The sequence below is a fragment of the Gymnodraco acuticeps genome, unplaced genomic scaffold (assembly GCF_902827175.1).
Source record: "Gymnodraco acuticeps unplaced genomic scaffold, fGymAcu1.1, whole genome shotgun sequence".
In the NCBI taxonomy this organism is placed as follows: domain Eukaryota; kingdom Metazoa; phylum Chordata; class Actinopteri; order Perciformes; family Bathydraconidae; genus Gymnodraco; species Gymnodraco acuticeps.
This window is the reverse complement of record NW_022991809.1, coordinates 27,697-49,396: the sequence shown is the minus strand read 5'-3', so window position 1 is coordinate 49,396 and position 21,700 is coordinate 27,697. Positions and strand designations below refer to the sequence as shown.

Sequence of the window (21,700 nt, the reverse complement as noted above, 5' to 3'; positions counted from 1 at the left end):
CAGACTACAGTCTAAAACCAAATCGATTCAAATGCAAGATGAAATGAGAGAAAACAATGCAGCATATCTTAGTGTTTAAGAAGGTAGAGGCATTCACTAAGAATAGTCCCTTTATTAATTCATCTGATATGTTTCTCTCAATCTTATAACATGAAGGAGAAAATAAAATGACTAGAGCTCTCAAATAGTCTTTTAAAGTAGATGTATGGAAGTTACGGACTTTCTAACCTGTTAAGCCTGAGACCTGGAAAACAGGCTCAAGGCTGATCAGGCGAATGGAGCAGGGTCATATTTAATATAGGAGTTCAAATCATCTTAAATAATGTTTGCACCACATGAATACTCTTTCGAAGATGTATAACGAAACTTAGGATGACTAGTTTATTATAGCTGTGTTTTTTTGGTCTTTGGATTTTTAGGCTGTTTTCTTTCTAACATAGCTCACCTGTTGAAAGTAAGTCATTGTAACATTTAAAAGCATTTGTTTTCCTCCTGCCAATTAATGGTTGCACCCTCCTTGAATGAGGCTCCTTCCCTCTGCAGGTTCCCTCCCCCACCCCCCTCGCAGTTTCTGGGATGGTGTGGTCCAGGAAGCTCTCCTCCTCTCTCTCTCCCCCCCTCTCTCTCTCCTCGGAGGATCAGCTGACTGAATGGTATCTCCCTGCTCGGATGGATCGCTCCTCTGAAGCCGGGCAGGTCTCCCACCGCCGGATGTCTCCCCCACCAGCGACCCTCCAGTAGAAACACTACCGCTGCACACACACACCAACACACACACACACTGGGAGAGATTACTGTGTGTTATTTCCCTCCCCGGGCAGGAAGCCTCCCCTCAGCATGGCTTCCAACTTCAACGACATAGTGAAACAGGGATACGTGAGGATACGGAGCAAGAAACTGGGGGTGAGTACTGTTGCACTTGCTGTGTGGGGGTGAGGAGGAGGAAGAGGAGGAAGAGGAGTTCCAGTTGTGCGTCTGGATCCGGAAGGAGACTTTAATTGATGCACTGTCCTGCTGCGAGGAAGACACATTAGAGCAAGTTTCTCTCTGTGCATACTGCTAACACACACTTCTGTGCAGAAAACACACACTTGTGCACGTGTTTTGCAAAGTGTGCATGAGTGACAGGTTGACTGCTGCTGTCATGTGCATGTCGTTGTAAATCACTTCCTCCTTTATTCTCAGCTTCTACACTTTCATTGAGAAAGTTAAACTATATTTCTGAGTTTAAGAGAACAACGAACTGCCTATAAGGAGATACAATGCTATTATAAAAAGCTAGTGAGGTGTTGAAGTTATATGACAGCCATAAATACCTCATATACCTTTAATAAGGTCACTTACAATTGAGCACCACAGGCTAAGAGTGTCTTTATTATAGGGATCATTAAAATGTGTTTGATGGATAGGTTGTGCATTAATAGGAAAGCTGCAGTGATTAGTTGGAAGAATAGACAGCAATATTTTATGATGGATTGATCCTTAATGTCATTTCTCCACGCAAACATGTCAGAAAAAGTGTCTTGCAGCTTCTCAAATATGGAGATTTGATCAAAATAAAGCAGATATCTTTGGATTTTGTACAAAAACAAGTTATTCAGGGACATCATCCTGGATTTTAAAGGATCTATGATGGAGATTTTTTACTATTTCCTGACAATTTATAGACTATATCTGCGGATGAATAGATAATGAAATAGCTAATAGGGATACTGGGGAGCCGTTCATCACTACACAGCCCCATCATCCCTGACTCGTTATAAATTATTCCCAGTATTGAGAAGTCTCGTTGGATTCAGTGTGATGGCAGCTCTTGATAATGGCTTTCCTTTGAGGTACATAAGGGAGAACAATGGCTGGTCTGCTTAAATTGAAATGAACGATATATATTCAATTATGAACGCCTTGTTGTCTGACTCATAGAGCCATCTGCTTTTGTTCATGCTTCCGGCTCATTACGCCAGCGGGAAACACTCCCTCTCTCTGATGAAGTGTGATGATGAAGGCTAATGAAGTCTGACTGCCTCCTCATCATCACCTTCATCACCTGGCTGCAGCCACATCACTCCACCTTTGTTTGTGCCATCAGGACATCACAGGATTAATTGTAGTGGAGAAAGAGGAACCTTAACTGCCCCTGAACACAAGATGGTGGTTTGATAAATGAAAGTACATTTCTCAGTTGTTAACACGCACATTAGCTGTTGCATAGTCGGCTCAGTGTGCAATTAGCAAGATGCATTGAAACAGATTGAGATAAGGGATACCATATACTGTAGATATAGGGTTAATCGTAGTAGAGTAAGAGGAAGCTTAACTGCCCTTAACACAAGCTTGGTTTATTTACTTCTTATCAGATTCAAGATTTATTGTCATTACATAGTACATGTACTAGTGACGAAATGTAAGTTTAGGCATCTGACCAGAAGTGCAAAATAGCAGTGCAGGAGTCTACATAATGAGAATAATTATACATGGAATTTTTATTAATAGAATAATTATAAATAGGCTATAAATGATGAATTCAGAAAAATAGAGGTACTGCATGTTAAGGGTTACTTAGGATTACATGTTGTGGATGAATAGGAACCTGAAGTGCTTCTCACACAAGCTTGACTCAAAAAATGAAAGACATTCGTCATCGTTAACATGCAAATTAGTTTATTTGCATTCAGTCGGTGGGGTTTATTTTCTTTTTGCATATGCTATTAGCTATGCATTTAGAAAACAAGGCTAATGCACATTAGGAATATCATTTAGCATTAATCATTGTTGAGTAGGAGAAACCGTAACTGCCCCTAACACAAGCTTGATTAAAAAAATGACAAGACATTTGTTGTTGTTAAGATGCAAATTAGCTCGCATGCAGTTAGCACGGTTTATTTACTTCTTGTTTATGCTATTAGTTTAATGCATTCGGGGAAAAAGAGGTGGCAGTTAAGGTTTTCCCTTAATAGACAAGCTTGTTTGACAAATGAGAGATATTTGTTGTCGTTAACATGCAGTTTATTTTGCTTACATTTGGCATGGTTTATTTACCTTTTGCATAAAGTATTAGCTACATGCATTCAGGGAAAGTGGTTGTGCTTTTGAGGGTTGGACAACACATCAATAGAATCTCAATATCATGATGAGACTAGGTACTGTCACTAGGGTTGCAAAATTCCGGGAATTTTCAAAGATGGAAACTTTCCACGGGAATAAACGGGAATAAACTGGGAATTTTCTAAATTGAAGGTTGGCTCTTCAAAGGGAACTTCAATATAGTTGGGGAAAGTACATTTTAGCATAATCTTGACTAAAACAAACGGATGCCATACACTTGAATATCCATGCCATAGCACACTGCTTACTGCATGGCTATTGAGACCACACCCCCTACAGCAGGGGTGTCAAACTCAATTTCATCGCGGGCCACATTCCCATAAAGGTTGAACTCAAAGGGCCGGTTGTAACTATATACATATATAATATATATATAAAATAATGTATTATATTACATTATCGCCTCTGAATTGGATTATTATCGGATAGGATAATAACTTAGTAATTAACTACGTCTGAAAGCAGAAGTCCAGGGCAAATAATTGCAAGTCTCTTCAGTGAGAATGTCACAAAACGAGATGCATTGTGGGACATGTAGTTTATGGGCAACCTGCTTCTGTAAAGTGGCATGTAACCGTATAATAAACATATTATATTCTTTGCAAGCTCTTGCGGGGCCACATCAAATAAGGTCGCGGGCCGGATTTGGCCCCCGGGCCTCGAGTTTGAGACCCCTGCCCTACAGGCACTGTGCACTCCTCCATCACATGCACACATGATTTCTAGAAGTAATATTTAACTCAACATTCATGTTTTTGTTCTTCAATGAAACAAATGATTGTTCAATAAAATAATTAATACAATAAAAAAACAATATGGAATATTTCCAAAATTCCCCAGCGTAACTTCCCATGGAAATGTACCGGAAACTTACCGGAAATGTTCCGCCCCTTTGCGACCCTAACTGTCACCGATGTTTGGATGTCTTCATTTGGCACTTGTTGTCTTTTCGTGGTTTTAAATGCTGCATTACAGTAAAGCGTCATTTTCTGAACTTACAAGACGGTTTCTTTGTATTTACCGTTTTAGGATCAAACATCTGTAACGAAAGCACCAATGTTATACAATATCATCCCAAGTATGATAGTATAACAGTTAAAAACACAAACCAAATACACTAAAAACCAAAAACGAACCCTTACTGATGAGATGAGCGTTTAGTAGTCGTTTAAATAGGTAATAACACAGATATGTGACAAAGGGAAGGTAGTGCTACAGTGGTGTATGACTCAGAGAGAGAGAGGATGCTCCATCTCGTCCTGCTGTTTGTGGAGGAAGAACAGTTGGTGTCCTGCTCGCCCACTCCTCTGTTTCATCAGAGAGAGAGAGACATGTTGGCCTCAGAGGACCCCGGTGTGGGAAGACAGAAAATATTCTCTTGTCCACGCTGAGGTTAGTTATTCCAGACCGATTCTCAATCAGCAACAGAGAGGTGTTTTCTGTGTGCCACCTCTTTACTTCTCCGTGGGGAGATGATCAGCAGCTTAATGGATTCATTTCAAGTGTGTTGTGTTGATGGAAACGTGTGCGTGGGTGACTGGAAAAAATCTGCGTGGAGAGGATGGTATTTGGAGTTGTTGTTTTGTTGCATGATCGTTGATTACGTTCAACAGCTCAATAGTGTTCGTGGCTGCGAAGAGACGTTTGATATTTTGAACAGAACTGGATATGCAGACAGATTTTAGACACAAGCTGCTTCGCTTTTTAGGATTCCTCCTCACTAAAACACAGCCAAATGTCCAATTGTCCCTTATGTTGCAACGGTTCCTTATGTTGCAAGTTGGAAATGTTTCAATAACTGTCTACAAGAGTTTGATTACTGATACCCAAATGATTTCCTTTCAAAAGTACAAGATGTATTCCTACAACCCCTTTTTTCTGCTTCCTCTACTCAGTAGTCGACTTCAACGCTTTTTTCAAGGAGAGATTATTCCTTGTTTTCTATATAAAATAAAATGGATCAAAGTAGGGATAATTACAATTTTATAAACCCTAAAACAATATCTTCAAATCCCTTGATTACTCTTTTACTCTAAAACCCAGGCATATTCAGATTTAATAAAAGAGTACAAAGCTTTAGGAAAACTAATCTTCGTCTTCTGCGTTAAAACTGACAGTTTTTGACATTTAGTTCTTCAGACACATTTCAGTTGGCTTCCAGAAAAGCACTCAAGCTGCGTTCCAGACCATTTTCCCCGACCTGCAGAACGTTCCAGGTGCCCAACGCAAACAGAAAACATGGCCGACCGTGACACGCTGATGTTTCTTTGGCAAGTGAACACCAGCTTCTTTAGGGACGTTTTTTACATTTTCCTGAATACATTTTGTGCAGAGAAAATTCAAAGATTGTAACCAGCTTCCTTATAGCATCGGAAACATATTTAGACATTACTTACCTGCAGGTGAACAGGCAACTTTATTTTGCCTTTAGATGATAAACACAATACATCTTTTACATACAAGTGCATTTGCAGATATTGTTGTTTTAGACCATGTTATTGTATTGGTTTATAAACGGCCCGTCCACACAGCGGCTTTGGAAAAAGCTTGCCGGTGGGCGTGTCTGAAGCTCGACCAACAACCAATCACATGAATCTCCCGCCCCTGACACACAAGCAGCGGTTTGATTGGCTAGAGCTTGTACTGGCATATGATTTGATTGGCTTCGGCCGAAAGCTTCAGAAGCTTCAAAACATTGCTCAACTTTTGCAGCTTGAAACGCCAGGAAAGCTCCGCTCTGCTTCCCACAATGCAGTTCGGCGAAAAGTGGAAGAAGCTTCCAACGCCGCTGTGTGGACGGGCCGTTAGACAAACAACTGTTGTCAGATGCAAAAATAGCCGAGGTAATAACAGTTTTTAATCCTAAATACGTTCTGTAGTCCTGATTTAATCAACTTTACAACCATTTTAATTGAGTTTTAGTACGTTTTCAGAGTCATTTTGCTAGTTTTAGTTCAATTCCAGCTTATTATTTCGTTACTTTTTTCAATTAAATGCTATATTAAGCTGTGCGTCTGCAGAGTTTGGTGATATATGGCTGTGGGTACATGTGACCTCTTTCACATTTGATCAATTGTGTTTATGAAAACATTGGTTATAGCAGCTTTGGACATGAACTTACCTGCAGGAGAGCAGGCAAATATACTTCATTTTGCGTTTCGATGATGGTTAGACAACTGCTTTTTCGTGACGGTGAGGTGGATGTTTTTGCCCCAACTTTACAGTGAACTCTAAACTCAAATGTCTGACTTTTTCTGTCAGGATGTGGTACATGTGAAGTGAGGTTTGAAGCCGTGCAGCTCGAGCTGTCAGGCTGCAGAAAGGTCCTGCCTGTTTCCCCCATCATGTGCTACTTTTAAACGCTTTTCTTTAGTGCCTTAAAGGTCTCTCAAATATCACATATCAAGACTTTGCATCACAGATGACCTTATAGCGCCCCAGCTCTCCATTGTAATGCGCTGCCATTTCAAATGTATTATACATTATATGTTTTATTAGAAAGTAGTACAGTCCAATGGTTTTCTTTATGCGATATTAAAGTGGCCGCTCCAACACGGCCAAACTCATCAGCATCTGTCAATATGATTGGTTCGTTTCCAAAGCCCGTCATGCGTGAAGGCCATGAGGTCAGTGTGTGTTCTGCAGAGTGATCACCATCAGGGACACTTTCTCTCTTTTCCCCGGGACATTTGTTTGTTTTTTTACCACCGGCATGAAAGGCAACGATTTCCAACATTAGCCAACTTCTTTGTTTCTGTGTTGGCTGCGGAGACAACGCTGCAGTGTTCTTGAATGCACAAGTAGTCTCTCCTTCCTCACATCCCCCTCCTCTTCCTCCCCTGTCCCCTCTATTCTCTCACCTCACGTCTCACCTGTACTCCCCACGCTTCACAGTGTCTCTCTCACCCCCTCTATCTCCTCTTTTCTTGCCCTTTATCTGGATATCTCCCTCACCTCATCCTCCCTTTACTCTCTCACAATTCTCTCCTTCACTGGTTTGCAGACAGCTGAGAGACTGAGAACAAAAGCGTCCTATTCATCACCCCACGCTGCACCCTCCATAACCCCAACAGGCCATTCCCCCCGACACAATCCACACACACACACACACATTGGCTCGGTGCAACATTGAAGAATTGGCACACACATGCTCCCGACAAACAAGTAAACAGTCTGCTGCCAGAGAACAGTGTGTGGATTCTCAATTAATTGTAATCCTGTGGCTTTGGAGCATACTGTATTCCTCTTGTTTGCTACAAGACAAAAACTGCACCGAGGAAGAACATACCATCTGGCACGAGGTCTTCTTTTCTCCCCTTAGAGACGCTATCAGCTCCTCTTGAGCTGGATAAACTGACCTTTGAGTCATTTGTGCGTCAGTCTGAGACCAGGCACATGTTTCCAAGGTTAACCATGGCTGTGGTAAATAGAAAAGGTCAGCCGTGGAATATTTTTCCTCCGTCTGTCCAACTTTCTTAACAAAAAATCATTCTCCTTTAGCTGCAGGTGTGTGTGTGTGTGTGTGTGTGTGTGTGTGTGTGTGTGTGTGTGTGTGTGTGTGTGTGTGTGTGTATGTGTGTGTGTGTGTGTGTGTGTGTGTGTGTGTGTGTGTGTGTGTGTGTGTGTGTGTGTGTGTGTGTGTGTGTGTGTGTGTGCCACTCAGCTCTTCATTCACAAACATGTTTTTTTAACACTTCAAAGGAGCGTGATCCGGTGTCGGCCCCGAGGTGAAATGTGTAATACTTTTAAAATAACGCACAGACTTCACACGTAGATAATACTTGAAATTAATTAACCACTCCGTTACCAAAGCAACACCACCCCGAAATAAATAATACCTGCTATAAACACAACACTAACGTCTTTTACACACAAGTGCATTTGCAGATATTGTTGTTTTAAAACCATACTGTACTCAATTGGTTTATATCACCACTCTTAGACAAAAAACTGTTGTTAGATGCAAAAGCTCTAAATATCCAACTGCACCAATAATAACAGTTTTTAATCTTAAATACGTTCTGTCGTCCTGATTTAATCAACTTTACAACGATTTTAATTTAGTTTTAGTACGTTTTCAGTCATTTTGTTAGTTTTAGTTCAATTCCCCCCCCGCACCAATCACCGGACCTGGGGGGACAGAGCCTTCTCCGTCGCCCTCTGGAACTCACTCCCACAACCCATCAGAGACGGCACTGACCTCACCACCTTCAAAACACTCACAAAAACTCACCTCTTCAATCTGGCTTTTCATGTGTGATTGTTTTTGTATTATTTGACTTTAACTATATATTTATTTGTTGTTCCTTTCTTTTCTTTTCTCTTCACTATATCTGTAAAGCGTCTTAGAGCACCTGTAAAAGCGCTAACAAATTAAATCTATTATTATTATTATTAATTCTAGCTTATTATTTAGTTAGTTTTTCCAATGAAATATATTGAGCTGTGCGTCTGGTGATAATCTTCTGTGGGTACATGCGACATGTGACCTCTTTCACATTTCGGAGGCTAGACGCCTTATCGTGCAATTTCCCAGATTTATTTCTACGCACAATACTAGAAAAAAGCTCCCAATTCCTCTTCATATTGTTGATTCTTCAAAACAATCAACAGTGTACTGGAATACATTTGTGATATTCAGCTACTGGTCATCTTATTGTGCTTGTGTCTGTTCTCAGATTGAATAAGGTGACGGCCAATAGTCTAAAGCAGGGGTGTCAAACTCAATTTCATCACGGGCCACATTAACCTTATGGTTGCACTCAAAGGGCCGGTTGTAACTATATAAATATACATAAATATATAATGTATTATATTACATAATTGCCTCTGAATTGGATTATTGTCGGATAGGATAATAACTTACGTCTGAAAAGCAGAAGTCCAGGACAAATAATTGCAAGTCTCTTCAGTGCGCATGTCACAAAACAAAAGGCATTGTGGGACATGTAGTTTATGGGCAACCTGCTTTTGTAAAGTGGCATGTAACCGTATAATAAACATATTATATTCTTTGCAAGCTCTTGCAGGGCCACATAAAATGAAGCCGCGGGCCAGATTTGGCCCCCGGGCCTTGAGTTTGACACCCCTGGTCTAAAGGATGAATATAAGATATAATGGTCTGTAATTCAGAATAGGAAGAGTGAAAGGACACAGTTTCACTCAGTGCAGTTATTGGTCAAAGCAGAAATGTCAAACAGAGAACACATTAAAAATCTATTATGTCTTTCGGTGGAAACACAATCAGTCAAAAGTGTGGCTGCATCAGTGAAGCAATAACCGCGCTGCAGACTGCGAGTTATTCCTCAAACACAAGGATATCATTTGCACAGAGACGTGTTTCGGGGTTTTTAAATTACTTTTTTACGAGGGAACCATTTCATATATACAGATTGTTTTTGGGTACTGGGAAACAAGTGACAACTACTGAAGCTCGGGACTTATTGGAACCTTGCCTCCTTCAGTTTAGGGGACATTTGTTACACAAGCTTGTAAATCGTTGTGGTTACTCTTGTCTTTCCAGATTTACAGAAGTGTTACAGGATTTTAAAATGACTTTTTAACGAGGGAACCATTTTGCAATATTGAGGATGTGTACAGTTTTGTTTTGTGGAGATTAGCCATCTGTTATTTAAGGGCTGAACAACTACTGTAGCTCGGTACTTATTGGAACCTTGCCACCTTATGTTTTGAAAAAAATGTTCGACAAAAGCCCTCGTGTTAAAGCAAAAACTCAGTAAGGAGCACTTTGACATCAAATGACATGCTGTAATATTCCTGCCACTCACACTGGCTCTGCATCTTCCCATCGACGCTCTATTGGGAAAGACATTAGGAATGTAAACACTGCAGTTGAACAACATTGCCCTTTGGAGCAATGATTAGATTCCAGAAAAGCTGCAATGATTGTGATAATTGATCAATCGTTTGAGTCTATTTATAGAAATAATGCCTTTGTTCAAAGCTTCTCAAATTGTACCTTTTGTTTAATATAATCAGAAATATGGATTAAACTAGCACAATCAAATTAATATTAATCATGTTTTGGCTTCCCACAATTGAATGAACCCGTTCAAATGCGATATTGACTTTCAAGGTGCAGGCTCTGTTCATAGAAATCTCTCTGCGTATCAAACCAAGTGCCAAAATGAATGGTAAAGTGTTGAAGTGCAATAAATGGGGGGGGGGGGGGGGGGGGGGGGGTGTTGGTTAGACAAAGTACATATTTATAAAGGGTTGCATCTATAAAACAATCTTAAAAAGTTGTCTTTTGGACACCTTTAACACCTGAGTCCGATGCTAAGCTTGCAGTTTACACAGATAGACACTAATGGTGCAAATAGAGCCTTTTCCATCCATTAAATATGAGGACAACATTTAGATGTATCACTCTTTAAGTACTTTTTTGGACCAAGTAGTGCTCTCCTCCCATCCCTACCTAAATACTTATTAACAGTTTTGTCTGACTCAGCTGTTTTTGTCTCACAAGTGTGTATTTGTGGCCTTGAGGTGGACAGTGTGTGTTGTCACGGTGTGTGTGTGTGTGTGTTTCCCACAAAGAGAACAATGTGTCTATTGTTCGAGATGGCCGTTTAAGATAGGATCCTGCCACTTCTATGCACTCACTTTTAACAATGAGAGGCCGTCGGTGCATTCAGGGGATTATTCACTGCAGGAACTTTACAGGTCAGTTGAGCGCAGAGATGGCAAAAGTACACACATCCTTTGCTCAAGTAGAAGAATAGATACTCGTGTTTGAAAAGACTCATGTTTACTGACTAAACTTCTTTACTCAAGTCAAAGTAAAGAGGCTTTGAAATATACTTCAGTAGAAAGTACCCATAACTAGCAGCTGTTTTAAAGAGTACCTGACCTCCCTTTATATTAATAGAACAATAATGTCATTGTTAGCTAATGAATGTTTCCATGCTGAACAACGGCAACATGACAATGTTTCCATTGGTCCCTCTTCTTTAGAGAAGACCAGGAAATGATGGATACACGGATCGTGTTCAAATCAATAGGCACGCAATGACTCTAAAGAATAATGATCACGCACCAAACACACATTCAGACTAAAGGAACCAGCTGTTTGGAAAATGAGAGAAGTAGAAAGTACAGGTATTTGAGTTCAACATGTAAGAAGTAGAAAGTACAGGTATTTGAGTTCAACATGTGAGAAGTAGAAAGTACAGGTATTTGAGTTCAACATGTAAGAAGTAGAAAGTACAGGTATTTGAGTTCAACATGTAAGAAGTAGAAAGTACAGGTATTTGGGTTCAACATGTAAGAAGTAGAAAGTACAGGTATTTGAGTTCAACATGTAAGAAGTAGAAAGTACAGGTATTTGAGTTCAACATGTAAGAAGTAGAAAGTACAGGTATTTGGGTTCAACATGTAAGAAGTAGAAAGTACAGGTATTTGAGTTCAACATGTAGGAAGTAGAAAGTACAGGTATTTGAGTTCAACATGAGAGAAGTAGAAAGTACAGGTATTTGAGTTCAACATGTAAGAAGTAGAAAGTACAGGTATTTGAGTTCAACATGTAAGAAGTAGAAAGTACAGGTATTTGAGTTCAACATGTGAGAAGTAGAAAGTACAGGTATTTGAGTTCAACATGTAAGAAGTAGAAAGTACAGGTATTTGTGTTCAACATGTAAGAAGTAGAAAGTACAGGTATTTGAGTTCAACATGTAAGAAGTAGAAAGTACAGGTATTTGAGTTCAACATGTAAGAAGTAGAAAGTACAGGTATTTGTGTTCAACATGAGAGAAGTAGAAAGTACAGGTATTTGAGTTCAACATGTAAGAAGTAGAAAGTACAGGTATTTGTGTTCAACATGTAAGAAGTAGAAAGTGCAGGTATTTGAGTTCAACATGTAAGAAGTAGAAAGTACAGGTATTTGAGTTCAACATGTAAGAAGTAGAAAGTACAGGTATTTGAGTTCAACATGTAAGAAGTAGAAAGTACAGGTATTTGAGTTCAACATGTAAGAAGTAGAAAGTACAGGTATTTGTGTTCAAAATGAGAGAAGTAGAAAGTACAGGTATTTGTGTTCAACATGTAAGAAGTAGAAAGTACAGGTATTTGAGTTCAACATGTGAGAAGTAGAAAGTACAGGTATTTGTGTTCAACATGTAAGAAGTAGAAAGTACAGGTATTTGAGTTCAACATGTAAGAAGTAGAAAGTACAGGTATTTGTGTTCAAAATGTAAGAAGTAGAAAGTACAGGTATTTGTGTTCAACATGTAAGAAGTAGAAAGTACAGGTATTTGTGTTCAACATGTAAGAAGTAGAAAGTGCAGGTATTTGAGTTCAACATGTAAGAAGTAGAAAGTACAGGTATTTGTGTTCAACATGTAAGAAGTAGAAAGTACAGGTATTTGAGTTCAACATGTAAGAAGTAGAAAGTACAGGTATTTGAGTTCAAGATGTGAGAAGTAGAAAGTACAGGTATTTGGGTTCAACATGTAAGAAGTAGAAAGTACAGGTATTTGAGTTCAACATGTAAGAAGTAGAAAGTAAAGGTATTTGTGTTCAAAATGTAAGAAGTTAAATTAAAAAGTCGTCAGAAATGTTGTAGTGGAGTAAAGTACTGATACCAGAAAAATGTAAGTACAGTAACAAAGTATTTGTACTCCACTACTTCCCACCTCTGGTTGAGCGTAGAAAGACACACTTGTGACCGACCACATTATATCAATTAGCAAGTGGCTAAATACGGCTAAGTGGTCACAATTAGCCGTCTGATTCCCAAACACAAATTGAAAATGCTGCAGGTTTTTAATAAGCCTTGTTTATATGTGTGCTTGTATCCTTCTTCCCTCTCTTCTGGTGATAGATGTTATTCGATTGGGTGCATTAATCTTCAGATATGCAGAGCTATACGTCATTTCCTTTCCTTTTCATCAGCCTCCTCCCTCAGAAACAGACCTGAAGACAGATCACCGGCTCTTATTGGCTCTGATGAATTGCGCCTGGAGCGGGATATGGGAACAACACCTCACGGTGAAAAATGTGCCCCTATTATAAAGACGCTTTCATAAATAAATCTCCACTTGAACATTTCAACTCATTGATTCTCGTTGTTCCTAATTATCAGGAAAGCTTTTTGCCGTATGGACGGATGTTGTTTTTAGTTATTCGTAATGCATTAAAACCCAGTTGATGGAAAGGAAAGGCTGATTGCTAAAATGACCTTTTGCATAAACACTCTCTTTCTGTCTCCTTTCAATCCCAGCTACTTTTGTTATCCCTCTCTCGCTGTATTGCTTCTGTTTCGGCCTGAAATCCGAACACAAACACATGTCACGTCAAGCTGCCGCTGTCCAGAACAGCTTTGTGTTCCCCATGTTTTTCTGATGAGCTGCTTTGTAAAGTGCAAAGTTCTCTAATCCCATCGAGGGGGAAGTCACAGCTCAATGGGAGACGACTCTCCTCGTGGCTATTTAATCTTCCCAATCCCTGAAGACACGACAACAGACGGGACACTCGATTCATTCAAGCTATTATCCGACCGCATTGAAATCCCTGTTTCACTTTGCTCTGTCTTTCAGTCATTCTCTTTGAACGTTAATAGCATCTAAAGCAGCATATTCAATATAGTCGGGATGGCAGTTTCAATTCAATTAGCTTTCAAAAGCCATTAACCATTACCTTAAGACAAAAAGCAACTGTCTTGCATTCCATGGCCTCAATGAGTCAATATCTATTTAGAAATGCGACTTGTTTTATGTTTCATGTTGTAAATGTATTTTTATTTTATTTTCTGTTGGCTTGGCAGAAGCTAATTGCTACATTATGATCAGGTCAGTCGATAAATAGTTTCATAGGTGGTCATTATGAACTTGCCGCTGTGCATAAGTGATAATATGTCAGTGGCATGTTTTCTCTCGTTTCTGCTGCCCCTGTGTGGCCCAAAAGGTTATGACGCTTTAAAAATGCAACAAAATAAAAGCTAACATCTGACAGCTGTTCTTAGTCAACGTTCATTCATATTTAACCCATATGTTCATGCCAGGACTCCGTAGATTAAGGTTGTTTGGTTGAGATGTTTTGTCGGTGCAATAGATATCTTAGTCACTCGCATGAATTCCCGTAAAATGCAACCTGTGACTTTAAAAGGTGATTATATTTTTGCTCCGTATTAAAGTCAGTCTGATCCCCAAGCATCCTCTCCCTGGTGGATTTACAGGGTCTTCCAGTACTGTATTATTTGCTACTTTGTGCAGATCCACTGGAGACTCACCTATAAAACAGCCGAGGAATCTATCATAGCTCCATTAACACTCTTCATCCCCTCTCCTCGCCTTCCTCCCCTCATTAATCAACACACCGGCCCTCGGGCTCTGCAGCGACGCTCACTTTCACTGTGTGTGCGTGTGTGTGTGTGTGTGTGTGTGTGTGTGTGTGTGTGTGTGTGTGTGTGTGTGTGTGTGTGTGTGTGTGTGTGTGTGTGTGTGTGTGTGTGTGTACATGCGCAGGTGTTTGTGTGTGTTAGATGTATGAAAATCCTCCTTCCAGTGGTATATTTACGAAAAATTGCTATTATATTATAGTCTATCTTGTATACAAGTTGTCAAAAATATAAATATGAATATAACTTATATGTTTCTTTTAATGGCCCACACCTATATTCATAGACCAGGGAAGCCAATATATAAAACTAATACATTGTTGTTGTTCTTTTTTAGCATCAGATTAAATAAAACTAGATGTTTTGGGGCGAAATTAGACTGAAATTAGATTTTATTTTATTTAACAATGTTATTGGTTTCTCAGTTTATCTGAGATTCACTTATTCTTATTTTTTTAGAGGTTATCCAAAACTAAACATTGAGGAATCAACTTTTGACCAAATACATTTTTTATTTAGTGCCCTTGATAAAAGCTTCATCTCAATATTTGATGTGAGAAAACAAACACATGTAAATAAAGAGAAATAAACATGTTAGGGTACTGATGTTCAGGGAAATACTATAACCAATAAATAATACGCCTAGCGACTTGTATCTGTGTGAAAATGGATCCAGATGAAGTTATTCCTGGAGAAAGTCGTCCCACCTCCCTTTTAATATTTGAACCACGATCTATAATGAGTTCTTCTCCTGCTGTTACCTCTCATCAGCCGGCGTGCCAGGCACATTGAGTACAGTGCGCTCCAAAGATAGCCTCATCTGTGTGTGTGTGTGTGTGTGTGTGTGTGTGTGTGTGTGTGTGTGTGTGTGTGTGTGTGTGTGTGTGTGTGTGTGTTAAGGGGCTTGTCGGGTTCTTAATTTACTCAGTGCATTGCAGAGGTAAACATTATTATGGCCTTGAAAAAATAATTAAATATAAAACCTGATCTGCTTTAAAATGCAAGCAGATAGCCTGATGTCAATTAGCCGGGGCTATCGGGTAAACACGGCTTTTTTATGTGGTACTAATTGTCTCTGTATTATTAATGTGTTGTTGGAAACACCTTGACCTTGTGTGAGTCGGGGAATCTGTCTGTGGGTTTGTTTTATATTCTCAGGGGGCTTCTTTTAATAGTAAGGAGGTGACCGTTTGGTACCTGCCAGCGCTGAAGCTACAGCTCACGTTGCTTTTTTTAATTCACACTCTCATCCTAACGACCTTGAGTGTAGGCCAAGGCAATCTGATCCCATTTTCTATTTCTATTAAACAGCTTTTAATATTTCCACCAAGAAATATTGTTCTGGGAATGAGTTCTGGATAAGGTCTGCCAAGGGAAACGGAGCACAACGGCAGCCTTGGCAGTGGCACTTTGAGCGGATAATTTAAAGGTCAAAATGGAGGAAATACTGGCTCTTAAGAGACATAAAACAATTGAAAACATGAGGTTATTATATATTGGAAGAAGGAGGAGATAATATGGTAAGCTTTTGACCCATCATTAATCTTATTCCACGTGTATATGAATGCTTTTTAATGGAGAAACAGGGCTTAAAATAGTTTTTTCCCCTGATGTGTTAACGTCACAAACACGTCAGAAATCAGTGTTTCTGAACTAAAGTGGTTACTTCTTGTTTTATATCTGTTACTTAAGACTCTTTCAAACAATCAAACCAAAGTTGAAGATTGTTGAACAGTGGAAATATGATGCTTTTGATGAGTTTTATTTCATATTTTTGCAGTTTAAATGAAGTTAAATTCCTGTTTCTGCCAAAGCAGTCTGTTGGCTTTGAGGAAAGTATATTCATTGTGTGTTTTATATTGTAAACATCCTATTAAATGTCCAAATCCCCATTGATTTCACTCATTATAGCAATATGGCGTGGGTGAAAATGAGCGTGTCTATCTGGCTGTCATGTTTCCATCTTTGAGAAATAGCGTGTCGATTGTCCCGGGAAACAAAACAGAGATTCTAACGTCTCTCTCTGAAGACAGAAGACTTGTTTGTCCAGTTGTTGAGGGGCTTAAAGCATGCAATCAGATTAGGACTTGAAAGAAAGTAAGTCAGAAGTAGAGAGCACACATTGGGGTCAACATTACACACACCTCCCTCCCCTCTTAATGTTCGCTCACATCTCCGAGAAATGAAGTGATAATTGCATTCCTTAAAGATTTCATGCTGAGAAACACAGTGACAACGAATCACAGCCCACTTATTTCCAAGGGAGTGTGTTCTTAGGGAGGAAATGAGACAAAAACAATATCCGACCCCCTTCTTTGGCACTGAAGTAAACTCTACATCTCCCCTTTCTTTCAGTGTGTTTGTGCCCAAGCGTCCTCTTTGATTTGCAGCCTGAGTCGAGTTGGTTCCAGGGAGCAGAAATCTCTTTTGGATGTGAGGGAATAGTTGTTGCAGACACAGCTAACCGTATCAGAGAAGCAGCCGAACATCAGTGAGCGAGTACCTCTTTAGAATTAATCCTCGGGGGGGAATGACTGCACCAATGCATGAGGATTACTGCTTTTAGGGCCTCTGATGGAATTCAAATATCAAACGCTTCGCACACACTGTCCTGGAAAACACTCTTCGTTTCATAATACCCTTCTAAACATGCACGGGTTCGCCGGAAACACCTCGCAGCGCCTCTTTCCATTTCACCGTCTTTATTGATATGATAATCAAGTGGTCAGCTAATGCTAATTAAGCCAGTCATTTGGTGGAGTTGCATCATGGTGGCTCCTTTCATCCTCTTACTTTATATTCTCTTCCCCCAGAGGCTGCTCGGTCACTTCTGAGGCTCTGCATTTGGTTTCCATCCTTCCTGCAGACCCTCACCTGTTGGCCTAGATGCTAATTTTGCTCGTCTAGAAGCCGGCGGCGGCGCGAGCACCAACATACTAAAGTGAAGAATAACCCTTTGCACACATTACAACTGGGTTTCCGTGCCAGTTTAAATTAAAGGGGACCTATCAAGTAAAATGCACTTTTGTACATCTTTTACACATGAATATGTGTCCCCGGTGTGTCAGGGAACCCACCAAGTGTCAGAAAACACAACCCTCTCTCTTTTCCTCCATACCCAAATCTCTAAAAACGGAGCTGATCCAGATTTGAATTGTTCTGACGTCAGAAACGAGGAGCTCCGCCTATATGGGCAACTCTCCACCTATCAGGGGAATGGGGGGTTGGGCCACGGCCGGCCATTGCCGCTCGAAAGCGCTGGAGACGCTGTAGTACATATGCCAGGCCTGTAAGTGGCGCTGTACTCCTGCCACAAAAGCAGCGAAGAAGACTTCCCACGCATGGTTGCCATGGTTGCCCTTCTGTTTATTCTCCGCTCTGGCTCTTTTTCTCCCTCCCCGAGGCAAGCGTGTGCTCCTGCTGTAAATCTCCCCGGTAGTCCACCAGCAGATGAAAAACACCCACCTCTCCGCCTCTTCCAAGGGACGAGCAGAGTGCGGCAGAGTTTCAGTTAGATTCAGCTGGTCAACATGTCCGTTAAAGTTTAAATCTTTCGGACAAAATTAGAAAAGTGCCGCTCAAAGGTCTTCTTTGTTATTGAGCTTTAAAACAAATGAATAATGACTATATAATCATATATGTGACCTGCTCCATCGAAATCAGTCGCATTGACCCGAAGACACATTTTGAGTTGTATACACTGTTGGAAAGAGGAGATTCCTAGCTTTCTAATGATATCAGGATTGTTGTTGTTCTCCGAATATTAAGCGAAATATGTCACATTATATAATGACTGTCACCGAGTCATCATTTTGAGAAAAAGGCCTTCAAAGTTGTCTCTTCTCTGGAATCCATCGATCTGATTGGTTATTAGTGGAGCAAATTATCAAAATACTACGGAGGGAAGATATTTTCGTTTGGAGGGGAAGCTTGCGAGTGTATGTGTATACGTGTGTGTGTGTGTGTTTGTGTAATTTTGTGTTTGTGTGTATTGTGTTTGTTTCCCGGGGAAAACACTCACGAGAAACACCGGCTGTTGTTATGCCTGCCGTGACGTCAAGTTACTCCATTCTCCGCTTGTAATTATGCCGAAGCTTCAAAGTTGTATTTATCATCTGAATTTGCCGAAACAAGTTTAATATTCTGAAAGCCAAGACTTTGTTTATTTGAAATCAGATGAAAACAAACTGTAACGGACCCTGCCGTGTTATCTATGATTACTATACTCGTACATTCATAATGTCAGCCGGAGGGAGGGGGGCGGCGCTGCGGAAGAGCAGGGTGCGAGGGAGAGGTGCCTGTCTTCGTCCCTTTAAAAGCTTCAAACATGTATTTATCGTGTGATTTTGGAAATAAAAGTTTCATATTCTGAAAGCCAAGACTTTGTTTGTTTAAAATCAAACAAAACACCCGAACCCCGACATTTTTTTTTTTTACTTTAAATGAATTTACCTTCCTGTTTCTGCCAATGGAGTCTGGCTTTGAGGAAAGCACATTAATTGTGTGTTTTACATTGCAAACATCCATTAAATGTCCAAATCCCCATTGATTTCACTCATTATAGCAATATGGCTTATGGCTCCCACTGAAGACAGAAGACATGTTTGTAGGGTTTATGTCCAGTTAGTTGCAATTACATTACAACTGGGTTTCCGTGCATGCAGATGACACAGAGCTGGACAACTCATTCCCGTCTCGTAGAAAACCACACGGCGGTGTTTTGTTGCTTTTCTGTGTTTTCGGTGGTCTCAGCATGCTTGTCGACGAGGGTATTCTGCAATAGTCAAATCCCCCTTTTTGTCTGCGTGTCATTGTCTGTGAACAATCAAGCCTTGTACATGGATTACATGGAGATTGCTCTGCCTGGTGTGTGTGTGTGTGTGTGTGTGTGTGTGTGTGTGTGTGTGTGTGTGTGTGTGTGTGTGTGTGTGTGTGTGTGTGTGTGTGTGTGTGTGTGTGTGTGTGGTGTGTGTGTGTGTGTGTGTGTGTGTGTGTGTGTGTGTGTGTGTGTGTGTGTGCAGAGGATTGCTGACTAAAGCTGTAATACATAAAGAGGTTTTGGATGAGGGATGGTTTAAGGAGCATGCAATTGTCATAATGATGATTTAAAGCTCGATTGTCCCACTGTAAAAATGGTTTCCAAATGCACCGTCTTGTTTACTGTACCCAGCAGCGCCTGTCAACATCAGTGTCACAAAAAATCAATAATATACACGATGGAATAAATAAAGTAAGCAGCATTACGAACTATGTTGGTTTACTATGGGATTATGATTGCGGTGTAATCCTTTGTCCCAGCTTTGTAAATTGTCAAAAAGAAGATTTGGGTTGCCAGCACACGCAATACATCCCCCTGTTTACACCATTAAAACACATTCTCCTCCTCTTCCCTCCCTTATACCTGGGAGAGAAACCTCAATATTGACCTATATCTCCTGCAGAATAATTTGGGTGGCTATTTCTGTGCCATCCTTAAAGAAGCAGCCCTGCTACAGTGTGTGATGGCTGGATTACACAACATCTCCGCTGTCTCCCCCAGTAATGAGAAACAACAGCAGACATACTTCTTCCCCTGCTCTCAACAATGGTATTTGCATGACAATTGGAAGCAGGAAAACACTCGGCCTGTAGCTTGGTGCATATGTTGTGCTACATTTGGGGAGAGGGAATTAGAGAAAAGGTAGTGGACACAGTTTGTGCTCCGAAATACTTCATCATGACTCTTAATGGAGGGCTGCAGCAACTGCTCTCACAACCTCATAATCATTCTCCAACCTTTCTCCTAAGCATGCTTTCTTATTTCTCTTCTTTCAGTTTCCCTTGAAGTCTTTGTCATGACCCAAAAAGGAAAGCTTCCAATGCCACATTTCTTTGGTAACATTAAGCTGTCTTTGGCTCTTTTCTGCTGTAAATGTCCTAATGACTAATAAAGGCATTCTGATTCTGACCTTGTGACTAGGATCTAATCGTCAGCGAGTGTTAATGCCACACACACACCACAGCCAACGCCTTAACGTGTGAGAATAAGGGTTTTTCTAATACAGTAATATTACATTTCGGGAGCAGTTTGGCTCGTGCATGTTTGATGAGAATGTCCTGTCAGGCGGAGACACAAGAAAGAGATGAGGAATTTGAGAGGAGAAATATAGAAGAGCGAGGGGGGCGACAGAAGGGCAGGAGGAGTGTGTGTGTGTGTGTTTGTTTGTGTGTTTGGGGTGGAGTGGGGGGCAGTGATTACTTGCTGCTGAGGTAGCACTGCATTACACATGAGGATTTGGAATGGCCCAGATAAAGTAATCTATGATTAACTGGGGCGCGGCTGGCTTGCCACCCTGCCAACAGCTGTAGTCAGGGGCGAATTATGAAATTATGGGATGTCCAAACATTTGAGATGGGATATATATGTCCGTACAGGCGGGGGATGTTGTGTATCAAGTCAAAAGGTGACAGCCGGCGACTAGGGATGAGAGTGACCGAGGACAAATGCTTTTGAGAGGAGGATTGTCGAAATGGTGGAGGAGATCTGGGAGGATTTGGGGAGATGGGGGGGGGAGTGATTGCTGTGATGAGTGCTGTAACAACTGTCCAACGGAATAACAAATCAAATTATAAAAGGTGGGCACCGTGGCACCGACCCCGCCGCCGTCTGGAATTGATTGCCAGCACCAGGATGTCTGTCACAGTCCATCAGGCGTCATTATCAGAGGGAACACTGCACCTCATGTAGAACGGAGAGGTGCAGGAATGAGTCCTAAACATGGAAATGAGTTAGCGTTTAAGCACTTCCTGTTCTCTTTGGAAGTCAATGGTTTTCTGAGTGTGTTTTTGGTTGTTGAACCAATAAGGGGTGTGGTTAACACAAGATGAAGAGACCCCACTGGTGGATTTAAAAACAGCGGTTACTAACAAGTGTCTAAATGAGATGCCTAAACGTCATCACGCTCAACATTAGCCTCCTTTAGCTTAGCGGTGGTGACGTGAAGTCATGTGACCGTGCTGTAGTTCCTTTATAGCCCAACATTAGCCTCCTTTAGCTTAGCGGTGGTGACGTGAAATCATGTGACCGTGCTGTAGTTCCTTTATAGCCCAACATTAGCCGCCTTTAGCTTAGCGGGGGTGACGTGAAGTCATGTGACCGTGCTGTAGTTCCTTTATAGCCCAACATTAGCCTCCTTTAGCTTAGCGGTGGTGTCGTGAAGTCATGTGACCGTGCTGTAGTTCCTTTATAGCCCAACATTA

The 21,700-nt window shown here is 40.7% G+C and overlaps 1 protein-coding gene across 1 annotated transcript in view; it reads left to right on the top strand.

Annotated features, from left to right (window-relative positions):
* Window positions 1-641: 641 nt before the first annotated feature.
* The window catches only part of dok6 (docking protein 6), a gene marked incomplete at its 3' end in the record, with an annotated part of 47,787 nt that continues 26,728 nt past the window's right edge, over window positions 642-21,700 (top strand). Inside the window, 1 exon segment of the mRNA XM_034199652.1 lies at window positions 642-903. Coding sequence (XP_034055543.1) covers window positions 838-903 — 66 coding nt within the window.